Consider the following 24,146-nt stretch of genomic DNA (forward strand, 5'->3'; position numbering starts at 1 on the left):
AGCAGCACTGTTTGCTCAGGTTTTCTGCTGTGGTGGAGGAAAACAACTGGCTAACGTAAAGTGACAGTGTAGACGAGGCCGCAGGGGCTAACGTACGTAGCGCATAAGCCACATTAGCATACTGTCACTATCAAGCTAAAGTCGCCATTCTGACGCACATACACACATCGCCCTTTGGGCTCAACAAATCATTTAACATAAAATCTATGCCTGGTTAAACTGGACTCCATATGGCACTGCTGGGTATGCTGGGAGAGCTGGGGCTAATTCAGTCTTTAATGAAATGGTAATGTAAAAGTCTATGGGAATTATTATTCTTTGTACTTTGTAGTAGCCTACTTGACGTTTTCTCCAGTCTGTCACCTTGAAATGTGACACAATCATTCTAAGTTTTGATTTGAAATAATAAAATCTTTCAAATTGACTTAAATGATGGATTCTGTGAAGTATAGTCTTTTATTCTTTTCAACAGTCATAACTGCAAATGTGTAAAATGTTTGATATTGTACTGTACTATACAATACTATGTGGCACTATAATCTACTGTGCTGTACTATATTATATAATACTGTGCTGTTATATTATATTATATTATATTATATTATACTGTACTGTACTGTACTATACTATACAATATTGTACTATACTACACTAAACTATACAATACTATACTATATGATATTGTACTACGTTATATTATATTATACTGTACTGTACTATACAATACTATGTGGCACTATAATCCACTGTACTGTACTATATTATATAATACTGTGCTGTTATATTATATTATATTATATTATACTGTACTATACTATACAATATTGTACTATACTACACTAAACTATACTATACTATATGATATTGTACTATACTACACTATACTATACTATACGATATTGTACTATACTAAACTATACTATACAATACTATACTGTACTATACTGTACTATACGATATTGTACTATACTACACTATAGTATACAATACGAGATTGTACTATACTATACTACACCATACTATACTATACAATATTGTACTACACTATACAAAACTATGTTACTGCTGTGTTCTCCCTTTTTATCCTTGACTTTCTGTCTGAGCCCATACGCACAAACGTACATGTTTAGCACACATTCACATACACAAACACACTCAAAGAGTAATCACTGTGTCTCACTGTGTGTTTTCCTGTGCTGTGGTCACAGCAGGCGCTGACCATGAAGCAAGAGTTCACCATTAAATCATCCAGGCACTGCTGCCCTGCTCGTTAATCTTCCTCTCTCTCTGGCACACACACACACACACACACACACACACACACACACACACACACACACACACACACACACACACACACTCACTCACTACATATGGTATGGCAAACATATAGAAGTGATCATCACCTTAAACACTATGTACACACACACAAAAATGTTCCTCTTCCCACTCTGTGTCCTGCCAGCAGTTTGTTTTTTTTATCGTCATTGACTGTTGAGCCGGGTTTATTTTACTCTAAGTTCAGTCTGTTCAGGAAAAGGATTTTACTTTATAATATTGTGCCACTGAAGGTCTCTTACATTATGTCCAGAGATGATTGCGGATAAAAGGTCTGTGATTACTGTGTGAATTACAGTTTCGATTTACATTTTGTTCACTCCTCTCTCTGTGGTTGACTTTCACCCATTGGACCCTTTTTCTCTATGGATGGAGAAAGACGGGTCAATTGGAAGATGAACATGAGAAAGACTCTGTTATTCTTTCAGTCTGTTTGCTGATTGGCTGTGAAAATTGTGTGTCTGGCTGGAGGTGGGAGGATGTTTTTGAATGAATCATCGCAGACATCAAAGCCTCATTCAGGAGGATTCATGTTTTATTAACCGTGTTATTTCAGAGCTGTATAGTGTTTACTCAGCAGCTATACAATCAATTACCTCACACCCACTTCTCTCTCTCCCTCCCACTTCTCACCTTCTCTGCTTTGTGTCAGTCATTTATCATAAGTCCCAACTACTGATTGCATCAGTCTGAATGTTCACCCCTGCTGCTGTGAACTGTAATGCTGAAAAATGAAAATGTATGCCTCTGCCTCTCTAATGTCTCCCACTACTCACTTAATAATTTCTCCCTTCTGCTCCTCCTCCTCCTGCTCCTTACATTGTCCCTTATGCTCCTCATTATTCTTTCCAATCTCTTGTTCTAATCTAATTTGCAAGTCCCTTTTGTTTTTGTATTTTATTTATTTATTTATTTTTTCTTTACTGTGCAACATCGTTCTTATCTCCGTTCTGGCTCCCTTTTTTCCTTTTATGTCACTCATCTTGTTTCCTCGCTCCTCTCTTCTCCTCGCCTCTCTCCATTAAGGTCTATAAGACTCCTAATGAGAAGCTGAATGAGTCCTCCAGGGGCCTCTAATGATGGACAACCTGTATGTGTGTGTGTGTGTGTGTGTGTGTGTGTGTGTGTGTGTGTGAGAGAGAGAGCGAGAGACCCACTCTCTCACTCCCACGAGTTGTAACTGTGTCTGTTTTCAGCTCTGCAGTGTTTGCCTTCATAGGAATTTGGCAGTTTAGACCATAGTGTGTGTGCATATGTGTGTGTGTGTGTGTGTCTGTGAGTGTGTGTGTGTGTGTGTTCATGCCTCTTGCAGGCCTCCTGACCTCTGTTACAATGCTGTGATTGGTAGCTTTTCTCCCAACACATTTTTTCACTTTGGCCCACAGCTCAGTTCCCATCATTAAGTTTGCCTGTAGATACACAGTATTTTAGTATCTTGTAGCCTAGAACACATACTTTAGAACCAAACAGTTTAATATACAGTTGTTTGGTACAGTAGTAGACTTTAAGTCATTACAGACGTTTTATTTGTTGTTTTTTCACTGAGTCATTTCTTAGATGTTCATGTTGAGCGTTACCTCAGCATCAAACTGCTCAAACTACCTGCCGATCACCTCCACATGTTGACCCCTGAGCTGACTCTGTCCATTCTCTCCTCAGGCTTTCGGGAATGCCAAGACGGCCCACAACAACAACTCCAGCCGCTTTGGCAAGTTCATCCAGGTCAACTACCAGGAGAGTGGCACTGTCAGAGGGTGAGACGCACTTTCATGCTTCAAAAAAACACACACAAAAAAGAGACCCACAGTCAAATAGACAAAAAAGTAGGTTTACTCTTGTAAACCCTGGTTCTCCCTGGACCATCACTCCAGATAATTCCCCCTCCTTTAGTGCTCCAGCTAAATGGATACACTCATCAGAAGCCTAAACCTTTTAAAAACAGTGTTATAAACCACTTTAAAATAAAACAAATGAATAAGGACAAACTAAATGCCATAAATCTATGTCTATGTCATACACATACACAAAATCACAGAGTTTGCAGCTCTAATCTTCCCACATGTCACGACACAAGTCTTGGAGGATAAATTTCAAAGGTGACCGATTTGATGAATGAATTAAGCAGGAAAGGATATTGGGCGCTAAAAATCATGTTAACTAACTCTCACTCTCATACTAAGAGTGGAAAGGCCGTAAACATGATCAATAACATCTTAAAATAAGCTCTAAAAACAACAAATCGATGAAAAAGTGTTTTTAGCTTTCAGTATTGTCCTTAAGAATGTGTTAAATGTTTAATTTAGGGTTTTCTATATGAGCAAATACACATTACACGTAACTAATATTTATTATTTTTTTCCAAATGTCAATAAAAAAGGTCATGATCCCAAACAGATCTTACTGTTTGACATTGACGTTAAATCTGTGTATTTCTTTTTCTTCTTACTTTATGTATGTGTGGTGTTTTCAGTGCATATGTGGAGAAGTACCTGCTGGAGAAATCGCGTCTGGTTTATCAGGAGCACAATGAGAGGTGAGTGGAGACAGCAGCATGATACAGTCACTCATCAGACTGATGATACTGTGCTTTATTCTGTACTGGCTTCTTTATCAGATACAGCACTTAATACATGGTGACTTTTTTGCCCCAGGCCCTCCTCTACTCTATGATAGATTGACATACAATAAGGGAATAATACAATAATTCATTGATTATTGTACAAACATGTTTTTAATATATTTTTAATGATCTAATTTGCAATTGTAGCAATCCTTTATTTCTCACCGACAATTGACAATGACACAAAACCAGCAGCTTGTGGGATGTTTTGAAGAGGACTGCACTTTTCCCTCTAAAACTTTAAACTGACTTAAGTTAAGGCAAAATAATAAACCCTAAGTAGACCTGGCTGATGTGATATAAGCCTCACCAGAAACTGGAACTTGTGGGACAGATAAGATTTCAAATCCATATCCACTGTACGTACTCGTGTGTTTTCGGTCTCAGAAGCTCGGCGCTGATGAGCCTTCATTTCCTCTGCGAGATGAAGATATATCAGGTGTCCATCTGAAATACAACTCTGCCCTTCCCTCAACTGTCAAACGTGCATCTCCATTTGTTCATGGGTGAAAACAGTTTAGTCCGTTGTATCTTATTAAATAGCTTTAGTATGCATGCTCTGGAATAGAAGAAGAGGAAATGTACGTATTGTGAGAAATCATAGAGTTAAGTGGTGTTCCTTGTTTAGTCGGTCTATTCACTCTTCTTGTTGCGTTTCAAATAGATCATTATATATCACTATCGTATATATATATACCATATATTGTCTGTCAGACAGTGAGCTTGTACACACAGAGTAAGCGTTTCCACCTGCACCCACATCTTTAAACTAGTTTTTCTTCTCTGTCAACACACACATTTTCTTCTCTCCACCAGCTCTGTCCCCATATCTCTCATAGGCAGCTGTATAAAAAAAAGTCCCACCAGAATAATGGCTTTGTGAGGGAAGAAAGGAAAAAAAACAATAAACCCCTCCACCGGTCATCTAATCCCTTTAACCCTGATTGGCCTGAGGTTCCTATTTCATCGCGATGACAGGCCCTGGCGGCCATATTGATAGGGTAGAAATTCAAGACAGGACCTCCCAGACGGCCCCCGACCTGAAACAGAGAGGTGGCGGGAGAGCCAGCAGGCTGATTATAAACTACAAACTATCTTAAATCTCAAAGTCTGTTCCATGACTGGTTGCCTCTGTACGACCTCAGAGAAAGAAAGAAAAGAAAAAACGAAAAACACAAGGGAGGGAACGAGCTGGGCTTTCCAGGGATGCTGTCATGACTTTGTTCACTTATCACAAAAAAAGTTTATGGGTGAATTTGAATGCACCACACAGTCTTGTAGTCAGGACTGTTCTGTTTAACCACACACCAACTTTCACATGTGTATATTTGTATGTTTAAAATTGAATGTGTCTCAAATGAAGCTGTCATTCATTTGTTTGTCTCTAGGGAACATCTGGTTTACATGATTATTCACAATAATATTAGGTTTCACAAAATTGGCAGAAATGTTATGCGGAAAATGAGCTTTTCATCATGATTTTATGTAATGAATTGGGCTGCAATTGTTTGTCATGTTTAAAAAGTGTGTCTCCTTATAAAAACAGTTTGGTAAACACTGCTGCAGATTGAGTTAGCTATTTTTATGGGAGATGCCAACTGCCATAAAACACCCAGAAGAACAACAACAGTTGAGGAATGTCGTAATGGATGATTAAATCCAGAACAGGGCAGGAGATATTTGGAAAGGAGAAGACGAGGCAAAGAGAAAGCAGCAACGCTACAAACACTACGAATGCCAATGGCTGTGAAAATGTGTCTACTTCATACTAAATGTGTTTCATTCATTCAAAACTTGTGAGAGACGGCAGCAGAGTAAACAGGAAGAACTTCACTCCTGAACAAAAAGTGTCACTGCAGAATTTAAAGCTACTGTGAGCAATGTTTGGCTATTTTGGCTAACTTCCTGTCTGTTGCTGGAGTTAGCATTCCCCTCCCAACAAACTCACACTGATAATGTACAATTGAATGACAACTGCATGTTGTAATTCAGCGTGTTTGGTACAGTAAGTTTGCAAAATAACCGCGACTGGGGTCTCTTCAGCGCCCGCAGTCTATTCTCATACAAAGTTTGATGTCGCGCTGCCACAAACCGAGCAAAACAAAACGAGTTGCTCCGTTGTGTTGCGTTCGCGGTTGTCGCACTGACTGGTTGCTCTTGCTATTATGCTACACAATTAACCTCACAGTAGAGCATCTGAATGTTTACCTGCAGTTCAACACTGTCATTCAAGTCTTTGAATTTAGACTTGAACACTAACGTTTAAAGAAAATAAGAGTTGTTCAATTCAAATCAAAGATATTGACTAAATATTGTTATCATCGAGATATCATTTCTTGCCCATATGTGGCCCATACCTAGAGGCCAGTACAGAGAAGGTGAAGAAAAGAAGAGAAAACATGGCAAAATCCAGGCTGCTACATTTGTGGACTATTTACTTTACAGCACCTTAATTTGTCAATTAAAATATCAATATTTGTCCTGGCGTATTGATTATTGTCTTGCACCAAATCAATATTTTCACCCACCCCTCACCTGTGACGTAATAAGTTTGCTGGAAACTGCCAAATACTAACTAGGACATGTTGCCACCTAGCAGCACATTCCATTCAATACATCAATTTCCTGCCAGTGAATGTATACAGAGACGAATGTAGACGAATACGAATGTAATGGTGTTGTGGAGCTACAACTGTGGCTGGACTTTAACTGTGCATGGTTATTACTGTGTGTCGGTGATCAGTCGTGCAGGGCGATGAACACAGACTCTCTGGAACAACACAAACCGTGACACATTTTCCATCTGAAGCCATCTGCTCCTCTATCAGCTGCCACAGACAAAACTGCCAAACTGAAACTAAACACAACACTATTCCATGAGCTGCTGTGGACACGCTGTAATCGCCTATACTGTCCTACATTCAAAATAAAAGCTATAGATATGGCCACATCACTGGAGCAAGGGGCTAATTCTGCTGTCTGAGCTGACAGTTTATTAGTATTATTATTATTTTTGATCCACACATCAGACATCGGGGACCGTCAGTAATGTAATGTACACATTGTGTAACGCGATTCAGAAGAAAATAATGAAACATAATCCTCCCACCTACCACTTAAACTCTGGGACTTTTTTAGTATTCTCCCTGGACTCCCCCAACTTTCCGACACTCCATCAAACACGTAATGTGCCCGTGCAGAGAAGTGAAGCTTGTTTCCAGCCGTAATAGAATTACGTCTCAGTGCGTTGACCACAGCCTCGGCCTTTGTCAAAGGCCTTTATTACCTCGGGCCCACACACCACACTGCTGCTGTGTAAGGTGAACCTGCACGGTCAAAGATGTGGTCTGTTTGTTAGAAGATGCACACACAGAGAGCGCTCTGCTCCACAGCGCTAACTGGAGCCATTTCAGGCACGCAGTCGGCTGTGAAAACTGTCGTCCTCAGTTCACCTCTGAGGGGATTTCTAATATTCAAATATTCTGCGTGTGCGTCTGGTGATTAACGGGTGTTTTTGCGGCTGCAGGAACTATCATGTGTTCTACTACCTGTTGGCTGGAGCGAGTGAAGAGGAGAGGAAATCCTTCCACCTTCTTCAACCTGAGGAATATCACTACCTCAATCAGGTCAGCATACACACACACACACACACACACACAAACTATGCTTAATCAACATGAAGATATTTTGTGTTGCACTGTGTGTTGATGATATAAATTCTGCTCCTGAAAACAACAATTGTGTTTACCAATCAGTGTGAAGAAAAGAAGGTTGTCGTTGCTGGAACCTGCTGCAACAACATGACTTGGATTTATGTTTTTATCTCTGTTTCATATAGGGGTAATGTTATGGTTACGGTTATATATAAATTACATGTATAATCACTGTAACATTGATCCCTAATATAAGTAACGGATGAGAATGACCAATAATAGCAAACATGTTAAAGATGATAGAAATGTCTCTGCCTCCCCACCCTCCCTTTCTGTCTGCTGGATCTTATTTACGTGTTTATCATAACGGGAACACTTCCCAACGCTCCAAAGCACTGATTTCATCAGCCCAAATAATTTCAATCCCTCATCTTTGTGTGCCCTGTGTGTGTGTGTGTGTGTGGATGTGTTAGCATGCTGTGTACGTCCCCAAACCCCCTGACTGTAGGCTGCAGATGTGTAGCAGGATTCATATTTCCCCTTCATATGGTAAAATAAAGGAAGAGACAGAAATGTTCTTTGTTCCTCTGGTTTGGCTTCCCCAAAACAGTTTTTTTTGTCCCCTTCAATCCCCACGACAACAACCCCCACTTCTTTCCTCGCTGGCTGCCTGTTACTATGCAGCTCTGTTTCCATGACAACAGCAGGACTCGGGAGTTAATCTGGCACGACTTCCTCTCGTGCAGAGGATGCTGACGGTCACATGTGTTTTTCCTTGTGTGTGTGTTTGTTTGTTTATGTCTTCCTGACAAACAGACACTCCCACACTGCTCACATAAACACTGTCACAGAGGAGCAAAACTATTATAGATAGATGGATAGATAGATAGATAGATAGACAGATAGATAGATAGATAGACAGATAGATAGATAGATAGATAGATAGATAGATAGATGGATGGACGGACGGACGGACGGATGGATGGAGTTTTGTATCTCATTATGGCTCACATGCCAAAAAACAGGACCAATGGCACTTTACCACTATACACTCCTAGCTCAACTCTACTCTTATTATCATAGTGATAGTACCTGGTACCTGGTGCTTTTTTAGTACCTGCTCTGGCGAGGTTTCAAGTGAGCTGAGCCGATACTAAAAAGTGACATCAACAGACAGCCGGTCACTGATTGGTCAGAGAACCAGAGCCGTCACTGGAAGAGTCATGAGCTCGACGTCCGACACAAGAATCAAGCCGAACTGTAGATTAGTTAAAAAAGACTTAAAAAAATCCAGAAAACATGTGTTAATCTCCAACATTTCGCAAGGAAATGTGTAAAATCTCAGTATTTAACATAGGAGTCTGGCGTATTTAGCGACAGCACTGCGGAAAGCTGGCGATCGTGATCGTGCCGCCATATTTCAGTTCAGTGACTGTGTTCTGGTCATACAGGAAGTACTGAACTAATCTTTTTAATTTCGTTGTAATCATTCAGTACAACGAAAAGAGTTGTTTTGCTTGTCAATGGTTTGTGTGTTTGTGTCACTTATAAAGTAACATCACGGCAGTTTCATGCATTGAGGAGGGACTATAGTAATAGAAAAAGAAGTGCCTGATACCAAAACGAGTAGAGTCGAGCCGTGCTGAGCCGAGTAGTGCTAGAACTGTGTCGTGGAAAAATCCAGCCTATAAAATATGACCATTACTACAAAAAAAATCACGATATCAACAATGTTTAAAAAAAACCACAAGACACCAGGGACACCTTTTTATCGACGTTTTTTGAGTGAATTAAATCTCTGTTACAGCAGATTTGAATACTGACATATTTGAAAAAAAAAAAAATGGGTTATGCATTCCCAAAACAATGAGTCGTCAGACACTGATCTGGATTACGTGGTTTCTGAAATTCAAACCACTGTCATTTCTGATGAGGTCACATCCTGGATTCAGTTATTCTGTGTGCCTGTGTGAGGATTGTTTTTCCTACATATGAACAAACAGCATGTGTAATGTTTCTGAGTCTCCTGAAAGTGTGTGTCGTCAATGCCTTTTAAACCCCCGCTCTGCCTTGCTTCCAGATGACAAAGAAATCGCACAAACTCCACTGGGACAATTACTATGAGAGCGAGCTGGTCAGTATTACGTGGATGACGAGCTGTCTGTGTGCGTCTGTGCTCATGGGTGTGCCGTGGTACTCTGGGTTTTTGGTGCCAGTCTTTGTCGTGTTGTCTCGCTGCTGTGCACACACACACGCACACACACGCACACACGCACATACATCTGCTTTGAGTGGAATGGATATAGACGGACACTGCACTGACCTCAGCTGCTTGTGCTCCCATGAAAAACGGCCTCTGAAAGGTTTAAAAGGATTCCTTAATGTTATTGTTTTATTGGATTCGAGGAGTCTTTGTTCTTCTAAATTCAGGATTTCATTTCAAGTGGGTATTTGAAGAATCACTAGGAAAAAGTTTGGAAAACACGTTCTTATTGTTCTCATTTTCTTTTGAAACCAAGTAGCATGGCAGTATGATATACAATGTCTTGAAGGAATCCCTTTAAACTGATATTTGGCTTTGGATGCTTTGCTTCTAGGAAATGGCTCTTAAATTATGGAACATCTTCTTTAAAGGGAAGACTCAGCTTCACTCTGTCTAGACAACGAGGTTTTGTCCCAGAGTAAAAAAAAGGTAGTTTGTAGCAGCCAACTCAATATTATTAAAATAAAAGTCAGATAAACAGTTAAAACATAACATACTGTAAGCCTTAAATGACTTTTTTAGACTTTATCATATGGACTGATGCAAAAGTGTTGTTGATTACTCTGTTATGTCGGATAGAGGGCTTAAATGTAATGTGGAAACATTTCAAGGTTTTGAGTCTTAGGCTTCAGACTTCAAATGAGGGCGAGGAGTTATAATGCATAGATTAACCTTTAAGAATGAAATACACATGTGATGAGAGTATATACAGTTTTGTACGTCACATGACTCTGTTGTGTTTACACCGCCATGGCAATAGAAAAGGTTTCTGCAAGAATGAGCAGCCGTCAGAGTTCACTGCACACTTTAAATCCTCAGAGAAGAAAGAGTATATGGAAGATTGAATATTTCTGTGGAAACCTGCAGAAGCGGACGTTAATCCACACCTGCAGTAACCCTCATATCTTCAACTCTCTGATAAACTATCCTACTCCGGTGGACGCTTAGATATTACCGATAAAATATCTAAAATAAACAAGATATTTTTGTGAGTGTGCGCTGTATTCTGTCCCTGATCATGCAGTGATCACTACGTCATCTTATGTTCACTGCAAGTGTATGTCATGGTGTGAGGTCAGCGACTGGAGCTGCTTATTTAACAACATTAACATTGATATCATTCATCTATAAAGGCTAGTTATCGACGCAGAGGAAGAAGGAAGTGATGCAGCGTTTCAGATGCCAGCTACTGTAAAACACCAAAGAAGAATAAGTCATGAAGGCAGGTCAATTTAAATAAAGTCAGCAAACAAATTCGAAACAGCAAACCAATAGTAGTTTTAGAAGAAGCATAATTTCCTCCCACAGTTGAATAGTTCTCAAAAGGCCGACTGTGTGTAGTACATTCTGTACATTGTGCAGCTTCGCTCTCAGTGTGTGCTCCATGTCGTGTGTGTTTGCTGTCCCACTGCTCTGTGAACTAATCCCTGTTTTGCCAGCCTCCACCTGAAGTAATGTTTGGTCACTGGGATTAGATTGTGTTGGATTATGTTACTTTCGAAACAACACTTTTTTTCCAGTTTTAGTCACAATTCAGTGCCAAATGCTCACCTTTCATAAGGTGTCGTCATTTTGGGTTAACAGGCTATTCACACAGGATAATCTGCACCTCATTACTCCATGAAATTACCATATTTAGCAACATATTGGCAAAATTGAATAAATTGAAGGTCGGGATTATTTTTACAACAGATTTCTATAGACTTTTGGTGGCTGTCTTTAGAGAAGCAGTAAGTTGCACGTTAGCTCCCAAAAGTTAACAAATAACAAATCCACATTTCATTACATAAGTGTGTTTATAAGATTGAGATGAAGTCATGAACTGTTAACAGTACTATAAGACTGCTGCTGTGTAAAGCCTCTGAAGCTTCAGTATTCACACACCATAGCTTGGTTGTGTGTGCAATTTTTATACAGTGGATTTTCTATTCTCTTATTAGTTGGTGCATTTTTTTACATTTCCATTTTGTCTTATTTATTACTTGTATGCAGGTTCTATTGAGGGAAAGCCGCACAAAATGTCATTATACGCAGGTATAATGACATAAAAGCTCATTCTATTCACACTATTCTTCTTAACAGAAAAGTAACAAATGACTTTTGGTTTTATTGGAGCATTGCAGCTGTGCAGTGTGCTTTCATTTGACCTGCTTCCAATAAGGTTTGGGATAAACCTCTTGTAACACTTGAAGTGCAATGTCTGGCCAAAAGAGAAAAAATCACACACTCTAATATTTCTAATATTTCACTGGACCACCTTAAGCCTGATTCTGACACGCATCCATTGTTCTAACATTAATTTCACCAAGACCATGTGTTGAGATGGGAGATTTGTACAGCTGTGCTCAGTCTTCACCAGAACATCCCAAAGATTCTTAATAGACTCAAAATGATGTATTCTGTTTCACAATTTGAGCCAGATGAATCCTGACGGTGTCGTCTTGGAATATTCCCAAAAACCCATATATCAACCACTATATTTGAGTGATTTTTTTGGGCAAAACCTAGACCTGACCAAGCAGCAACCCCAGATCATAACACTGGCCCCACCGGTTTGGAACAGCAGTTACTAAGTGGAAAAAAAGTACAGCTTGTCTGTGTGGTATGACCCTGATGACGGCTCACCAACTAAATTTGGAAACACAAACACAAACCACTCTCCAGAAAATCAAAACATTTTTGATTTATGTGTTTCTGTTCATGTTGTTTCAAAAAGGCGAGATAACACTTTAGGAACTATTCCTTGAACACAGCTGGTGTCTCTGCATCGTCCTTTTTTTATTCCCCAGCGTCGTCTCTCTCTTTTATTTTTCCCTTACACCCCCAAATCCCAGTATGCTGACACACTGTCTCTCTCAAGGGTCAATCAGTGACCTCACCAATCTGTGAAATGATGTCACTGTGTAAACACAAACACACAGAAAAGGCTCGGCAGCTCCCTGACAGCTGTCTGAGCGTGGAACAAGCCTTTTCGGCCTATTTAACCTCTGTTCTCTGCCTTTGGTCGCAGTGCAGGGAGCACACTGCACCAAGTGGAGGCACTTGGCTCTCTGTACAGTGACATACAGTCTGGAGGACACAGATTCCACATCCAGAGTCTGGAGCCCGAAAATAGAAAAATAAACCAATGTGACACGTAAAAAAACAAAAAAAAAACAGTAATAGATCAAAGATCCCAAAGACCAAACATTTCCTGGATGTTTGTATTTGGTGTGTGCAGTCTGGTGTTTGGTTCTGCTGTGGGTGTGCATTTTGTGCCTGTTTGGGTGTCTATGGTTTTTGGTCGTGTGGAATGTCTCGTGATGGGGTCGCATGTTGTTTTTGGAAAAAATACAACAGCTATCAAGCGGGTGCCTCACCATGAATCATGGATAGGTCATGGTAAGTAACGGCAGAGAGCACTGAAACTGGATGCACAGAACTCAACTTAACTTAACTTTGACTCGCCAAGTCTCTCACAAAGGTTTTACCATTGTCTTTGCCTTATGTCTTCAACTTCTGGTGTTCTGTTTACAGAAGACGTCCAGTTTATGGCTTTGTCCGTTTCCATCTGAGCATAAATGAAAAACTTAAACTCTGCACCAAAAATGTGTCAAATGACATAAATTTAGGTTCAAATTCTCATGCGATAAATATTTGTTTCAAATTATGGAAGCGGATCGCTCCTCACTCGCGCTCGGTATTTTTTTTGTCTTCGCACCAATAGCTACAATTTCAGTTTTCCACTGATGTATTCTCTTACGACCAGTCAGAATCGGATCTCTTTATTTTCTCTAGTTGCTTCGACATATCAGATTGTGCTGCGCTGGCACCGAGGTCAAAATACCTGGCAATTTATAAAAACTGGGTCTCGGCGTCACTCGCATCCAAACCCCTGTGTTGCAGTTGGAGATGCTCGGTGGAGAAATATGCCGCTTGTTGGCTCAGACCAGTTTTAAACCAAAGGAAAACAATGGGGAAAGCAGAGAGGCGTGTTGAATGTTGAAGAGGTAAATCCAGATTGTGGATTATGGGTTCTTGTGTCTTCGCTTGCTGGCCGGTTGCTGTGGTATGTGCTAATTACAGCCTGAGAGACGTTCACTGCTGGAGACAAGCTAACCTGACTGCAGGGCTGGAGGAGACACACACACACACATGCAAAGAGTGCTCATTTATTAATATCATAGTCACTGAATAACTCATTCATGAATAAACCAACAATCATTAAATCAGGGTTTCCTTTAACAGGGTAACACTACACAGGGTTTTCTTTAGATCATTTCAGAATAGAGGTGTCGGAGTTCACAATATACTTTTGACTGAGTGTTCCTCTTCCTGAACGTTTATGATATGGGATTTAAACTCAAATTGGCAAGTTTACAGTGAAGTCCAAACTAAATTATATCCTGTATCACAGGATTAGGAGAGCATAAAAGGAGATCTTAAATGGTTCACAAATAATTTGACATAATTGATCTCATTATATCATGACACATTTTATGTTGATTTAAAGTGATAATTCAACATGTTATAAAATCATGCCATAATGAGGTCATTCATTTTCTTGTTATAACGTGATAAGGTTGTGTGTAATAATAATAACGAGAGAATATCTTGTGCCAATGTAAATCCTCGGACAAATGGGGCAAAATCAGTTTAGGACTCGAAGTCTTGGATGTGACCTGGGTCTCTTAAAATCTGAGCAGAAATGATGTCCTGCTTGTGATTATAATGTTCCATAAAAAGTCATTATCAGGTGTTGTTTTTGTTAAAGGTGTGCAGCTTGTGCATGGAACAGTGTGCTGTAGTCAAACATCTGTCAGCTTTTGCAGGACATTACAGAGTTTGTACATCCATCATTTTCACAGAGCATCAGGTCCTCGCCATGTGCAGTGGAACTGCATGGATTCTTCTCATCTGCTGGTTTAGGTCACATTGCTGTGTCATATATTCTTTATCCTTCGTGACAGTAATGCTGACTGACTCTCTCCCTCCCTCTCGCCCTCTCGTCTTTGTTTGTTTCCGCCTGACACCAACAGGACTGCTTCACCGTGGAAGGAGAGGATCTGAAACACGACTTTGAGCGGCTACAGCTGGCCATGGAGATGGTCGGCTTCCTCCCCACCACGCGCAAACAGTAAGATGCGCTTTCTGTAAATGACTAAATGGTTTCAGAGCCTCAGTCCTGCTGTCGCTTAGAGTCAGGGTCTGAAATGTCATCAGAGGACTTGCAGTTCTGCAGAGATCTCCTCTGGAGAATGATTTCCAGCGCAGCAGATGTGGTTACACAGACTGAGACAAACTTAAAGCATGTTGTATCTTGTTTTCTTGTTCTTCTGTCTTATAATTCAGATTATTGATAAATTAGCAGTTGGAAAACAATGCAAAATCCAGAGTATCAGGGGAATGTAAGTCAGAGGACGACCCTGGCCTGGTTGAGGAGACCAGCAGCTGTTCTTGGTTTTGGTCCTGATGGACCTCAGTCTGCTGCCAGCTACAATCTTAACGGCCCTCTTCAGAGTCCTGCAAGTGTACAATTCCTCTCTCGCCACTAAATAAATGATTCGCTGCGGCCAAGGACAAGTCCAAGCTGATGTTCAGCTCCCACTTGAGGAACTGGGTGATGATGGTGCCCAGGAAGTGGAAGTGTGGCAGAGCTGAGTGGGGCTGGATTGTTCCTGAAGTGTACAACCATCTTGACTGTTTTGTTATCAGTCTCCCACCTGTGAGTGCACTCCTCACCATCAGAGATGAGTCCAGTGAGGGTGGTGCTTGACACACTGGTGACTGGAGATGTAGCTGCGGGGGTTTAAATCAGCTGCTCGCGTCTCGAGTATGCAGCTTCAATCAGAATTCAGAATCAAGATTTAAAGGGAAATAAGATGCTAAAGGATTTTTTCAGCATATGTTTGGTGCAGGGATGAGAGATGATACGATTCTGAGTATCTGTCCTTTACTGGTCAAAAATGTTAAATCTGACCTCACTTAAATGCTTCGGAAAGCACAGGCTGTAAAGGGAGATAAGAAGCTGAAAAAAGAAAAGAAGCTTAACACTCAAGTGCAATTGTGTTTGAATAGCAAAAGCAGCAGCAGTTCTTTTTAACTACGTCACATTGTAGTGATTTATTTCTTCATTTGAGAGTAGAATATTTAGCCTTATGTTTGTAAAATGGCTGGTTATGGCTCAGTGCTAAATGCATCAGTGCAGAAAATGTGTTGGACAGGTATTGGTATGTACATCAGGCCATCCGTAGACAGAGATGTCGAAAAGTACTTTATTCTAAATCCTGCTCAATGAGGCAGCGCTTCACTTTCCCAAAAATAACACGAATGCATGATCAAAAAGTGTCTTTCTTCGTCTTCATCAGGATTTTCTCCCTGCTGTCTGCAATCCTCCACCTGGGCAACATCCGCTACAAGAAGAAAACCTACAGGGACGATTCAATCGACATCTGCAACCCCGAGGTCCTGCCCATCGTCTCAGAGCTGCTAGAGGTGAGCAGCGTGATCCGTGTCACCCTCCTTCTAACTCACATTTACTCAGCATCAGTACAAAGTCCAAATCCACATATTCTATGTTGCAACAAAAATGTTTTTGCAAAAAAGTACCCACATCCATTGAGTCAAAAAAGACAATGTGTTTTGTCTGCTGACACTGAATACTTTGAGGGATAATAAAAATGAAGAATGGGACCAGGGCTTTACCACAGGGCTTAGTTTCTCTCCCGACATGCTTTCTTTTGTCTCCCAAAGTGATTCCATTACATTCAAATGCATTGAAGATCATTAAAACTCCACCGACTTAAAAAACAGAACAAAATGGCTCTCGGTGCACAAGCACAGCTTGTGGTGACAGCAGAAGTTAAGAGGTGCTTCACGTCCTAAAGAGTCCTCCAACCGTCCAGCACTTCCACAACGTTCTCAACGTGCAGAAGCTATTTTCAGAGCTCTTGTTTTGCCGCGTGTTGTGCGTAGGCGAGGAACAACCTGTTGTTCTCCCAATGAAACCCACATGGTTACATCATATTTAAACTGTCATAGCAACGTGTCCGACACCGAGGCAAATCCTTACTATTATCACATTTCTATTTTAAATTATTTAATTGACATTTTGTTCTATTTAAATCTCTGTCTTACTCTACTCAACTTTTCGATGTTTTCATGTTGAAAACTTACATTTACAATTTTACAAACTTACTTAAAAGTTAATAACAAACTAAATTCACCTTTTTATCCCCACATTTGAGCTGACTCACTGGGCATCACATAAACCAAGCGTAACATTCAACCACTAAAACAAATTAAACAAAGTAAATAACTATAATTAGACTTCTTAATCAAGAGATAATCATGTGCTTTATTATGTTTTTTTTTGTAAAACAGTAAATTCTAAAATGAATGGATAACAATAATATAATAAACAATAAAAGAAATCCTTTGGGTTAAAGAGCTTCTATGTACTGCTGTATTAACCATTATAGAAACATAAACATTGATTTAGATAATTACCAGTGCTGTTAATTTAGGGCAGCTGTGGCTTTGGGTGGTGGTTTATGTCATTTTAAGTTAAGCACTGAAGTCGTTTTTATTGTAACTATTTATTTCATTTTATCCATTATTTGTAAAGTCTTTATTTTCAAGTCAATGTGTTCATAGTGCAAAGTTATATTTCAATAGATTAAATTATATATATTTATTTAACATTTTCTTGCTTTTAACCAGATATTGTCCCATCGGGAGTGTATGCCACTAAATATAATTAGCTGACAGTGGGTTGAACTGTAATGCTAAACAAAGATCTCTGACACACAAACATAAACTCATCGTCCACTCTGATTTACGTCGGGACAGAGGGACGGTGTCACCTCCCCCCTGTCCCTCGGTGGGCGGATGTGTTTGTTGTCCAGAGTGTGCCGGAGACTCCTGTCAACAGCACCGTGGGGATGTTATGACTATGGAGCCTGACTTGGTCCCCATTCATTAGCATCCTCACTGGTATCGGACTCTCCGCCACATGCTGCCCACATGCTCAGGGCTTAGTGTTATAAGTTCAAGGTTATATTGATGTGAATAAGCTGGTGCACAGGCAGCAACTATGTGCCCCGAGGGGCATATTAAAGGTAATGAGAGTGAAGAAGAAGAAGAAAGAAAGGAAACCAGGACACTGTTTGACAAACTAGAACAAAGAGAAAAAAGTGACAATTAAACAACAACAGTCCAGACTGTGAAATACATGTGATGGTTTTATCAGTTTCATGGAGTCTGACGCTAAGAAATAACTAAAAATAATAAGCATGCACTGTATTTGCTGAGGTTTACACCTAAAGTGCCTTTTAATCACTATTATAATTTTAATTTGCTTGGTGCTGGTATTAGACCAGACAGGAACCATCAACAGTACTTCATTGATTCTGCGTTGTATTACTTTTACAATGGCTACAGAAGGTTGTCAAGGTTTAATAGATGCAGTTTTTCTCCCGAGTCATGCGAGTCTGGAGTCACTCTAAGAGAAAGAGCTCAGACAAAGTGCACATACAGTACTGGCGTAAGTGGGGTCTTAATTTGCATGAATAACCAATAACTTCAATAATGGTTCCCTGTATTAGACGGGATTAGATGTGAACCACTGCTCTCACTCCTGTTGGTGTGAAACGCCGCTCAAGGAGAACTGATTGTGAGACACGAGTGTGAACTGATGCATGAATGGGAACATAAGTGGTGGGGACCGCCTGTTTCCTGTGGACGTGAACCTGGAGGAGGAAGTGGAGCTCACGGGGGCTGATGGACGTCTGATGCGCTGGACCCTCTGAGCTGTAGAGGACACCAGTCCAGAGAGAATGGCTTTTCTCTGCACACTAGTCCCACCAAAGTCTGAGTTTATATAATATGTAACCTTTCTGCACTACAATATACATATTTTGTAGTGTACTCTAAAATTTCTCTAAATCTATGAAAATCCATATTCATATTCAAGCATATTCAAGCCTTTTCATGACATGTCAAAATATCGCTTTGGTTGTTGTCCTTCCTCACGCAACACAAGAATCTATATTCCAGGGCAAATATTGATATTTTAATTAATAAACTAAGGCGCTCTAAAGCAATCAGTCTCTGCCAGTTTCACTCGCTGGGCGTCGCTACTCTATGTCTCCTCACAGCGGTGCTGCTCAAATGTGTGAGGGGGAAGCTTGAGTGGATGTTACCTGACTGAAGAAGAGGGAGTTTAAAAGCTACGTTAAGAGATGCCTCATCCACGTTCTATACATACACTTTATGCACTTTGTTCTCTATGTTTTGTATGAATGAATAGAGAAATCCTGCACTTTTTACTTTTCACAGATGTTTTGTTTCCTTCAGTTGGACAGATATTGTGATATTATCGCCTTATGATTGTCGTGCAAAATACTTATTATCATATTATCACAGAATTGTTCTATCATGATATTATTGGTATCATGGATCATGTATTGTCTTATCTTGAGGTATACACATTTGTATATTATCATATGTATGACAGCTGTAACTTCTGGGGCAGACCTCATGAATCAACAGAGTAAGGAAGGAAATATTAACTTCTAAGCTGCAAGTTAACCAGTGTGCTGTCTCTAGTTTTTGCATTTCATTGTGTGCATTTGTCACTAATACATCACAACCACTCATGCATACATGTTCTGCCACCAAAGCTCTCCCAGGACAGTAATTCCCTCAAATCGTTTGTAAACCTCTAGCTGCAAAAATGACGTTAAAAACACATCTTTAAACAAAATGTGATAGAAAAGATAAGTAATAGAAAGATTTGTTTTCACAGAATCAGCCTCACAGGACAAAAAGATAAAAAAAAAATATGAACAGAATCACTGACCCCAAACCAGAGCTTAAAACCATCTGTGTATTATGGTGTTAGAGCAGCGATCATGAATGGAGCAGAAAGCCTGTTACCAAGCGACTAATACATAAAAATGTACAGACCAAAGACCAATCAGCAGGCTGCTGAATAGGCTTTGCTCTTAGTGGATGGATTACCAGGGGGTGTGAAATGAAGTCTGATTATGGGAGCCCCCACCGTCCCAACTCATTACACACACACACACACACAGGATCTTTTCAAGGACTCGCATTAACTTCCATTCATTTGAATAGCGTAACCAAACCTTATCCCTAACCAGTTGATGCTTAAATCTTACCTTAACTTAACCACAATTCAAATCTTAGCGCTAAACTTCAGAAACACACACACACACACACACACACACCCTTGTCTTTATGAAGACATCAGATCAGACAATCCCAAAAAGACTCTCACTCACAAACACGTGATCTCCACAGCAGCTGTCCGGCCCACTCCCATAATCCCCGTGGATGGTGATGTGTGCGATGACATCTGCTTCTCCCGGTGTGGCTCTGTCATGTGTGGTTCGTCAGGGACAAAGTTCAGAGTCCGTGCAAGGACACATTGTGGTGCGAGGACACAGAGCCGACTGTGTCCAGCGTGGTCAACTGCAGTATGAAAGGGCCATTTAGAGAGTAGATGATTGGTGGGATGGAATAAATGTTCGGTCATGGCGTTACGTTGTGTTATCATTTTGGAAATGTTAAAGTCAATAGAGGAACTCCAGCTATATAACCTGTTAATCCAGTCTACTGACACAACAGCCCAGCTCTCTGATTAACTGACAAACGTCTCGATCAAACACTAAAGAAAGAGCTGCTTATCTTTGCTCCCTGCAGATAATATAATATGTATATCAGAGTGTTAACGGAAAACGGACTGTTGATTGTCCATTAAAGCTTCGATCAGTAAGTCGACTACACTCGTCCACCCTCCTGTCCAGGGGTCTCAAACCCAAATGAACTGAGGGCCAACAGACGTCGAGTCTGGTCGTGAGGGGGCCACTCGAGTGAAAAAAAAAGCTGTTAGCATAAATAAGAAAATAACAAAATAAGAGTTGTTTTTTTGATATGGAATGACATATACTTCACAATTAAAACATATTTATGACGCAAAATGAATCTATAAAAAGCAGCAACAGACAAAAAAAGAAGAAAAAAACACTGAACAAGCTTTTATATGTATATCATTTATTACTAAATGAATAGACTATTGATTGTGTTTAATAATGTGATACATAATGTTTTATTATTATAAAAATATTATGAAATGATTATGCCAGGTGCTAACAAAAGAGCACAAGTGGCGGGCCACATGAAATCAATTGAAGGGCCACATGGGGCCCGCGGGTCAGGAGTTTGAGACCCCTGCCCTTGGTGTCATGGTTTCTTTTTAACATATAACATTCTTTTTATTGAATGTTATTAGGATGTGAAGAAGGTTTCAAGAAATAAGATTTTTTTTTTTTAAAAGAAGAAGAACCAAGTTGCAGACCGTAGCTTTAATAGGGTTCAGATTCTCAGCACACGAATAATAAAACCCAGTCTATATTTCTCACATGTTGGCGTCAGCTGCATAACCACTGACACACTGTCGGTGTCTTTCTCGATGATATTTGACTACAGGGCCCATCATTTACTGTTGGTCCCTCTGATAAAGTTGTGTATATTTTTATACATAATGTTATTGGTCATATGAATTCCTCTATAGTCTTTGAAGATGCTTGTATAATTTGTTCTGTGGTTGTGAAAGGCCTCTGTCGTGTCTGAGTTCACAGACGGAGGCGCCAACTTGTTAAGCGGAGGGCACGACATTCCAAAGACACAGACATTTGTCAAACGAGAAATGTCAGATATAATTTGGACTCTTGGCTGAAGGTCTAGATATTTGACATGCTTTGTCTCTTGTACATGCCCCAGCTCCGTCTATATCATTTAATTTACCCTGTTAATAAGATAATTCACCAGGGAACTTCCTTTTCCTTTCATACATGTTTTGTTTCTTGTTAAAATAGTTTTTTTCTGTCGTGTCCTAAGGACAAAGTACTGTATAATCTCAGTCTTTGCTGTCAGGGGTTGCCATGTGTCAACAATGCTTTTAATTTTAGTGCCTGTTAATATTATTTTCAGGAAAATGTGTCTCATCAACACTTCGCCTGTCAATTACTGAGGGTTTTTATTCTGCAGTGACAGAATAAATAAATAAATCAATGAATAAATTAAAGCTTTATCAGTCCCCGAGTGGGAAATCCCTTCTCTGCATTTAACCCATCCTCGACTAGAAACCGTCCTAGAAGGGGAGCAATGGGGGTTGGATATCAAACCGTCAACCCTCCGGTTACAAGCCAAGATTCCTTTCCACTTGCCCAGGATCTTTCTGATCCTGATCCTTCTTGTCTCTCTGTTTTCGCCTTCTTTTTCCAGGTAAAAGAGGAGATGCTACTTGAAGCGCTGACAACCAGGAAAACCGTGACTGTCGGAGAGAGACTCATCGTGCCCTACAAACTCGCCGAGGTAACCATTTCATAAACACACCTGAATCACACACACACACACACAAAGTGTCTGGTTCATGACTTCAGAGGACATTATACTGACTTACATTTCTTTTCTGGAGACTTACTCTGGCCTCACCCTAACCTCATTCTAACCTCATTCTAAACATACAACATGTCTTCACCTCAAAATGTAATCATTTATGTTATGGGGACTTGCTTTTTTGTCCCCATAATGTGTCTGTGTAAACAGATTTAGGTCTCCACAGCATGAGTAAATATCTTTTCAAATGAATCACCTATTACTGGTACGCCCCTCCTTACTAAGGATGGGAATCGGTATCAGTTCGATACTGGGTCAAAATCACCGGATCAGATATCGGAGAGATAGAAACGTGAAACCCGATACAATCTCATATGTCACATGCTTCACTATGCACGGAGTGTAAAAAATATGAATACAAATCAGCAAAAGCATTTTTGCTGAGTCATGTTCGGGCTGTTTATTTCTTCCTTTTTGGGAGAACAGTATTTGTTACACCGCTGGAGGACTGTGACTTTGAAATGACACGGCACAAATGTGTTGTTAACAGCTTAGACCATAAATGGCTAAAATGACTGTATCGGACTAATATCTGTATCTGTAGATAGTGGATCGGGCACAGAAAGGTGCTGTCGTCTCATCCCTAATTACCACCATATAAAACTTAAACAGAGGGAAGTTTATTTCTTCTTTGCTGAGTAATAATTGAAAGGGTTTGTGTGTTATTGGAGGTAGAGCAGGAGTCATTTCCAGGCAAGTGGAGCCAAACTCTTTGTTATGAAGTGCGTCAGCTGCAGGGGAGATTCTGTGTTTGTGTGTGTGTGTGTGTGTACAAGCTTTGGAGCCTGTCTGAGGAGTTTGTTGTGGCACTCCCCAGCCTCCACCTCTTCTGTCTAAGGCTCTTTTGATAGGAGTCTCTTCCTCTGCGGCTTCCTGTTTCCTGTCGAGTTAAACAACAGCGAGACTTAACCCTGTCCAGACCCTCTGGACTAACACGCTGCACAAATGTACCTTCAGGATCCCTCCGTTGACCTACATAGGCTCCTCTGATGTGTCTGTCATTAATATTCAGTGGTTTCTGTTTATCTCTCTGTCCCACAGACTGTCTGCGTGTGGCCACAGGGTATATTTGTCTGCGAAAGGAAATAGATAATCTGTTCCTCCACCGCTCGGCTGCAGCATCCGCCTCTGATAAATGGCTCATTTTATCCCAACAATGGTTGCTCGTGCTCTCGCACACCCCATCCTTGTAGTCATGTGGTCTTGTCTCAGGAATGTACAACCTCCACTGGAATATACAGTTCAGAGGCCAGAAACCAGATCCAGGGTCTGTCTGTTTGTCTCTCGCTCTCTCTCTCGTACAGTCTTCTCTCTTCCAGTCACACGCGACTCATGAATTAACTTTCTCTACACCGGATCTGTAACCCAATCCTGCACAGGACGGGAAAACATCAGCCCTTTTCGTGTGTCCTTCTTAATCCAGGCTGATATTGAAAGGATAAATAGAGGTTGTGATTTACAACCACTTGGAGAAAATAAAACAGACTTTTAAGTCCCTGTAAAACAAAAAATAATCTTTGGATTAATTAAGGATTCAAGTCAACCTAGAGCAGGATTAGAAGAAAGTAGTTGTATGTGTTTTATGCTGATAATAAGATGGTGCCAATGCACTCAGAAATGTAGTGTGATTAAGCAATTATGGGTCTGAAAAGAAATGACAGTATACAAGTATGTGTGTATATTCTTTTTAAATGCCTTTAAATGCCCTTTGTATTGCTTCAGCAGTGATTTATCTTAGAAAAAAGAAAATTATCATTGCCCCATAACTTATGAGCCCTTACCCTTAAAATAAATATCTTATTTGTTT

The 24,146-nt window shown here is 40.3% G+C and overlaps 1 protein-coding gene across 7 annotated transcripts in view; it reads left to right on the forward strand.

Annotated features, from left to right (window-relative positions):
* The window catches only part of LOC122775378 (unconventional myosin-IXAa-like), a 120,650-nt gene that overhangs the window by 56,465 nt on the left and 40,039 nt on the right, over positions 1–24,146 (forward strand). For 6 of the 7 annotated variants that reach the window (XM_044035211.1, XM_044035214.1, XM_044035217.1 and 3 more), the window contains exons 3-9: positions 2,998–3,092; positions 3,809–3,871; positions 7,485–7,584; positions 9,692–9,745; positions 14,893–14,990; positions 16,222–16,348; positions 22,166–22,255. In XM_044035211.1, the coding sequence (XP_043891146.1) occupies positions 2,998–3,092; positions 3,809–3,871; positions 7,485–7,584; positions 9,692–9,745; positions 14,893–14,990; positions 16,222–16,348; positions 22,166–22,255 (627 nt within the window). The remainder of the gene's footprint in view (positions 1–2,997; positions 3,093–3,808; positions 3,872–7,484; positions 7,585–9,691; positions 9,746–14,892; positions 14,991–16,221; positions 16,349–22,165; positions 22,256–24,146) is intronic. The other variant, XM_044035215.1, reaches the window with a different exon arrangement.

This window comes from Solea senegalensis, linkage group LG10 (genome assembly GCF_019176455.1).
Source record: "Solea senegalensis isolate Sse05_10M linkage group LG10, IFAPA_SoseM_1, whole genome shotgun sequence".
NCBI classification, from domain to species: Eukaryota; Metazoa; Chordata; class Actinopteri; order Pleuronectiformes; family Soleidae; genus Solea; species Solea senegalensis.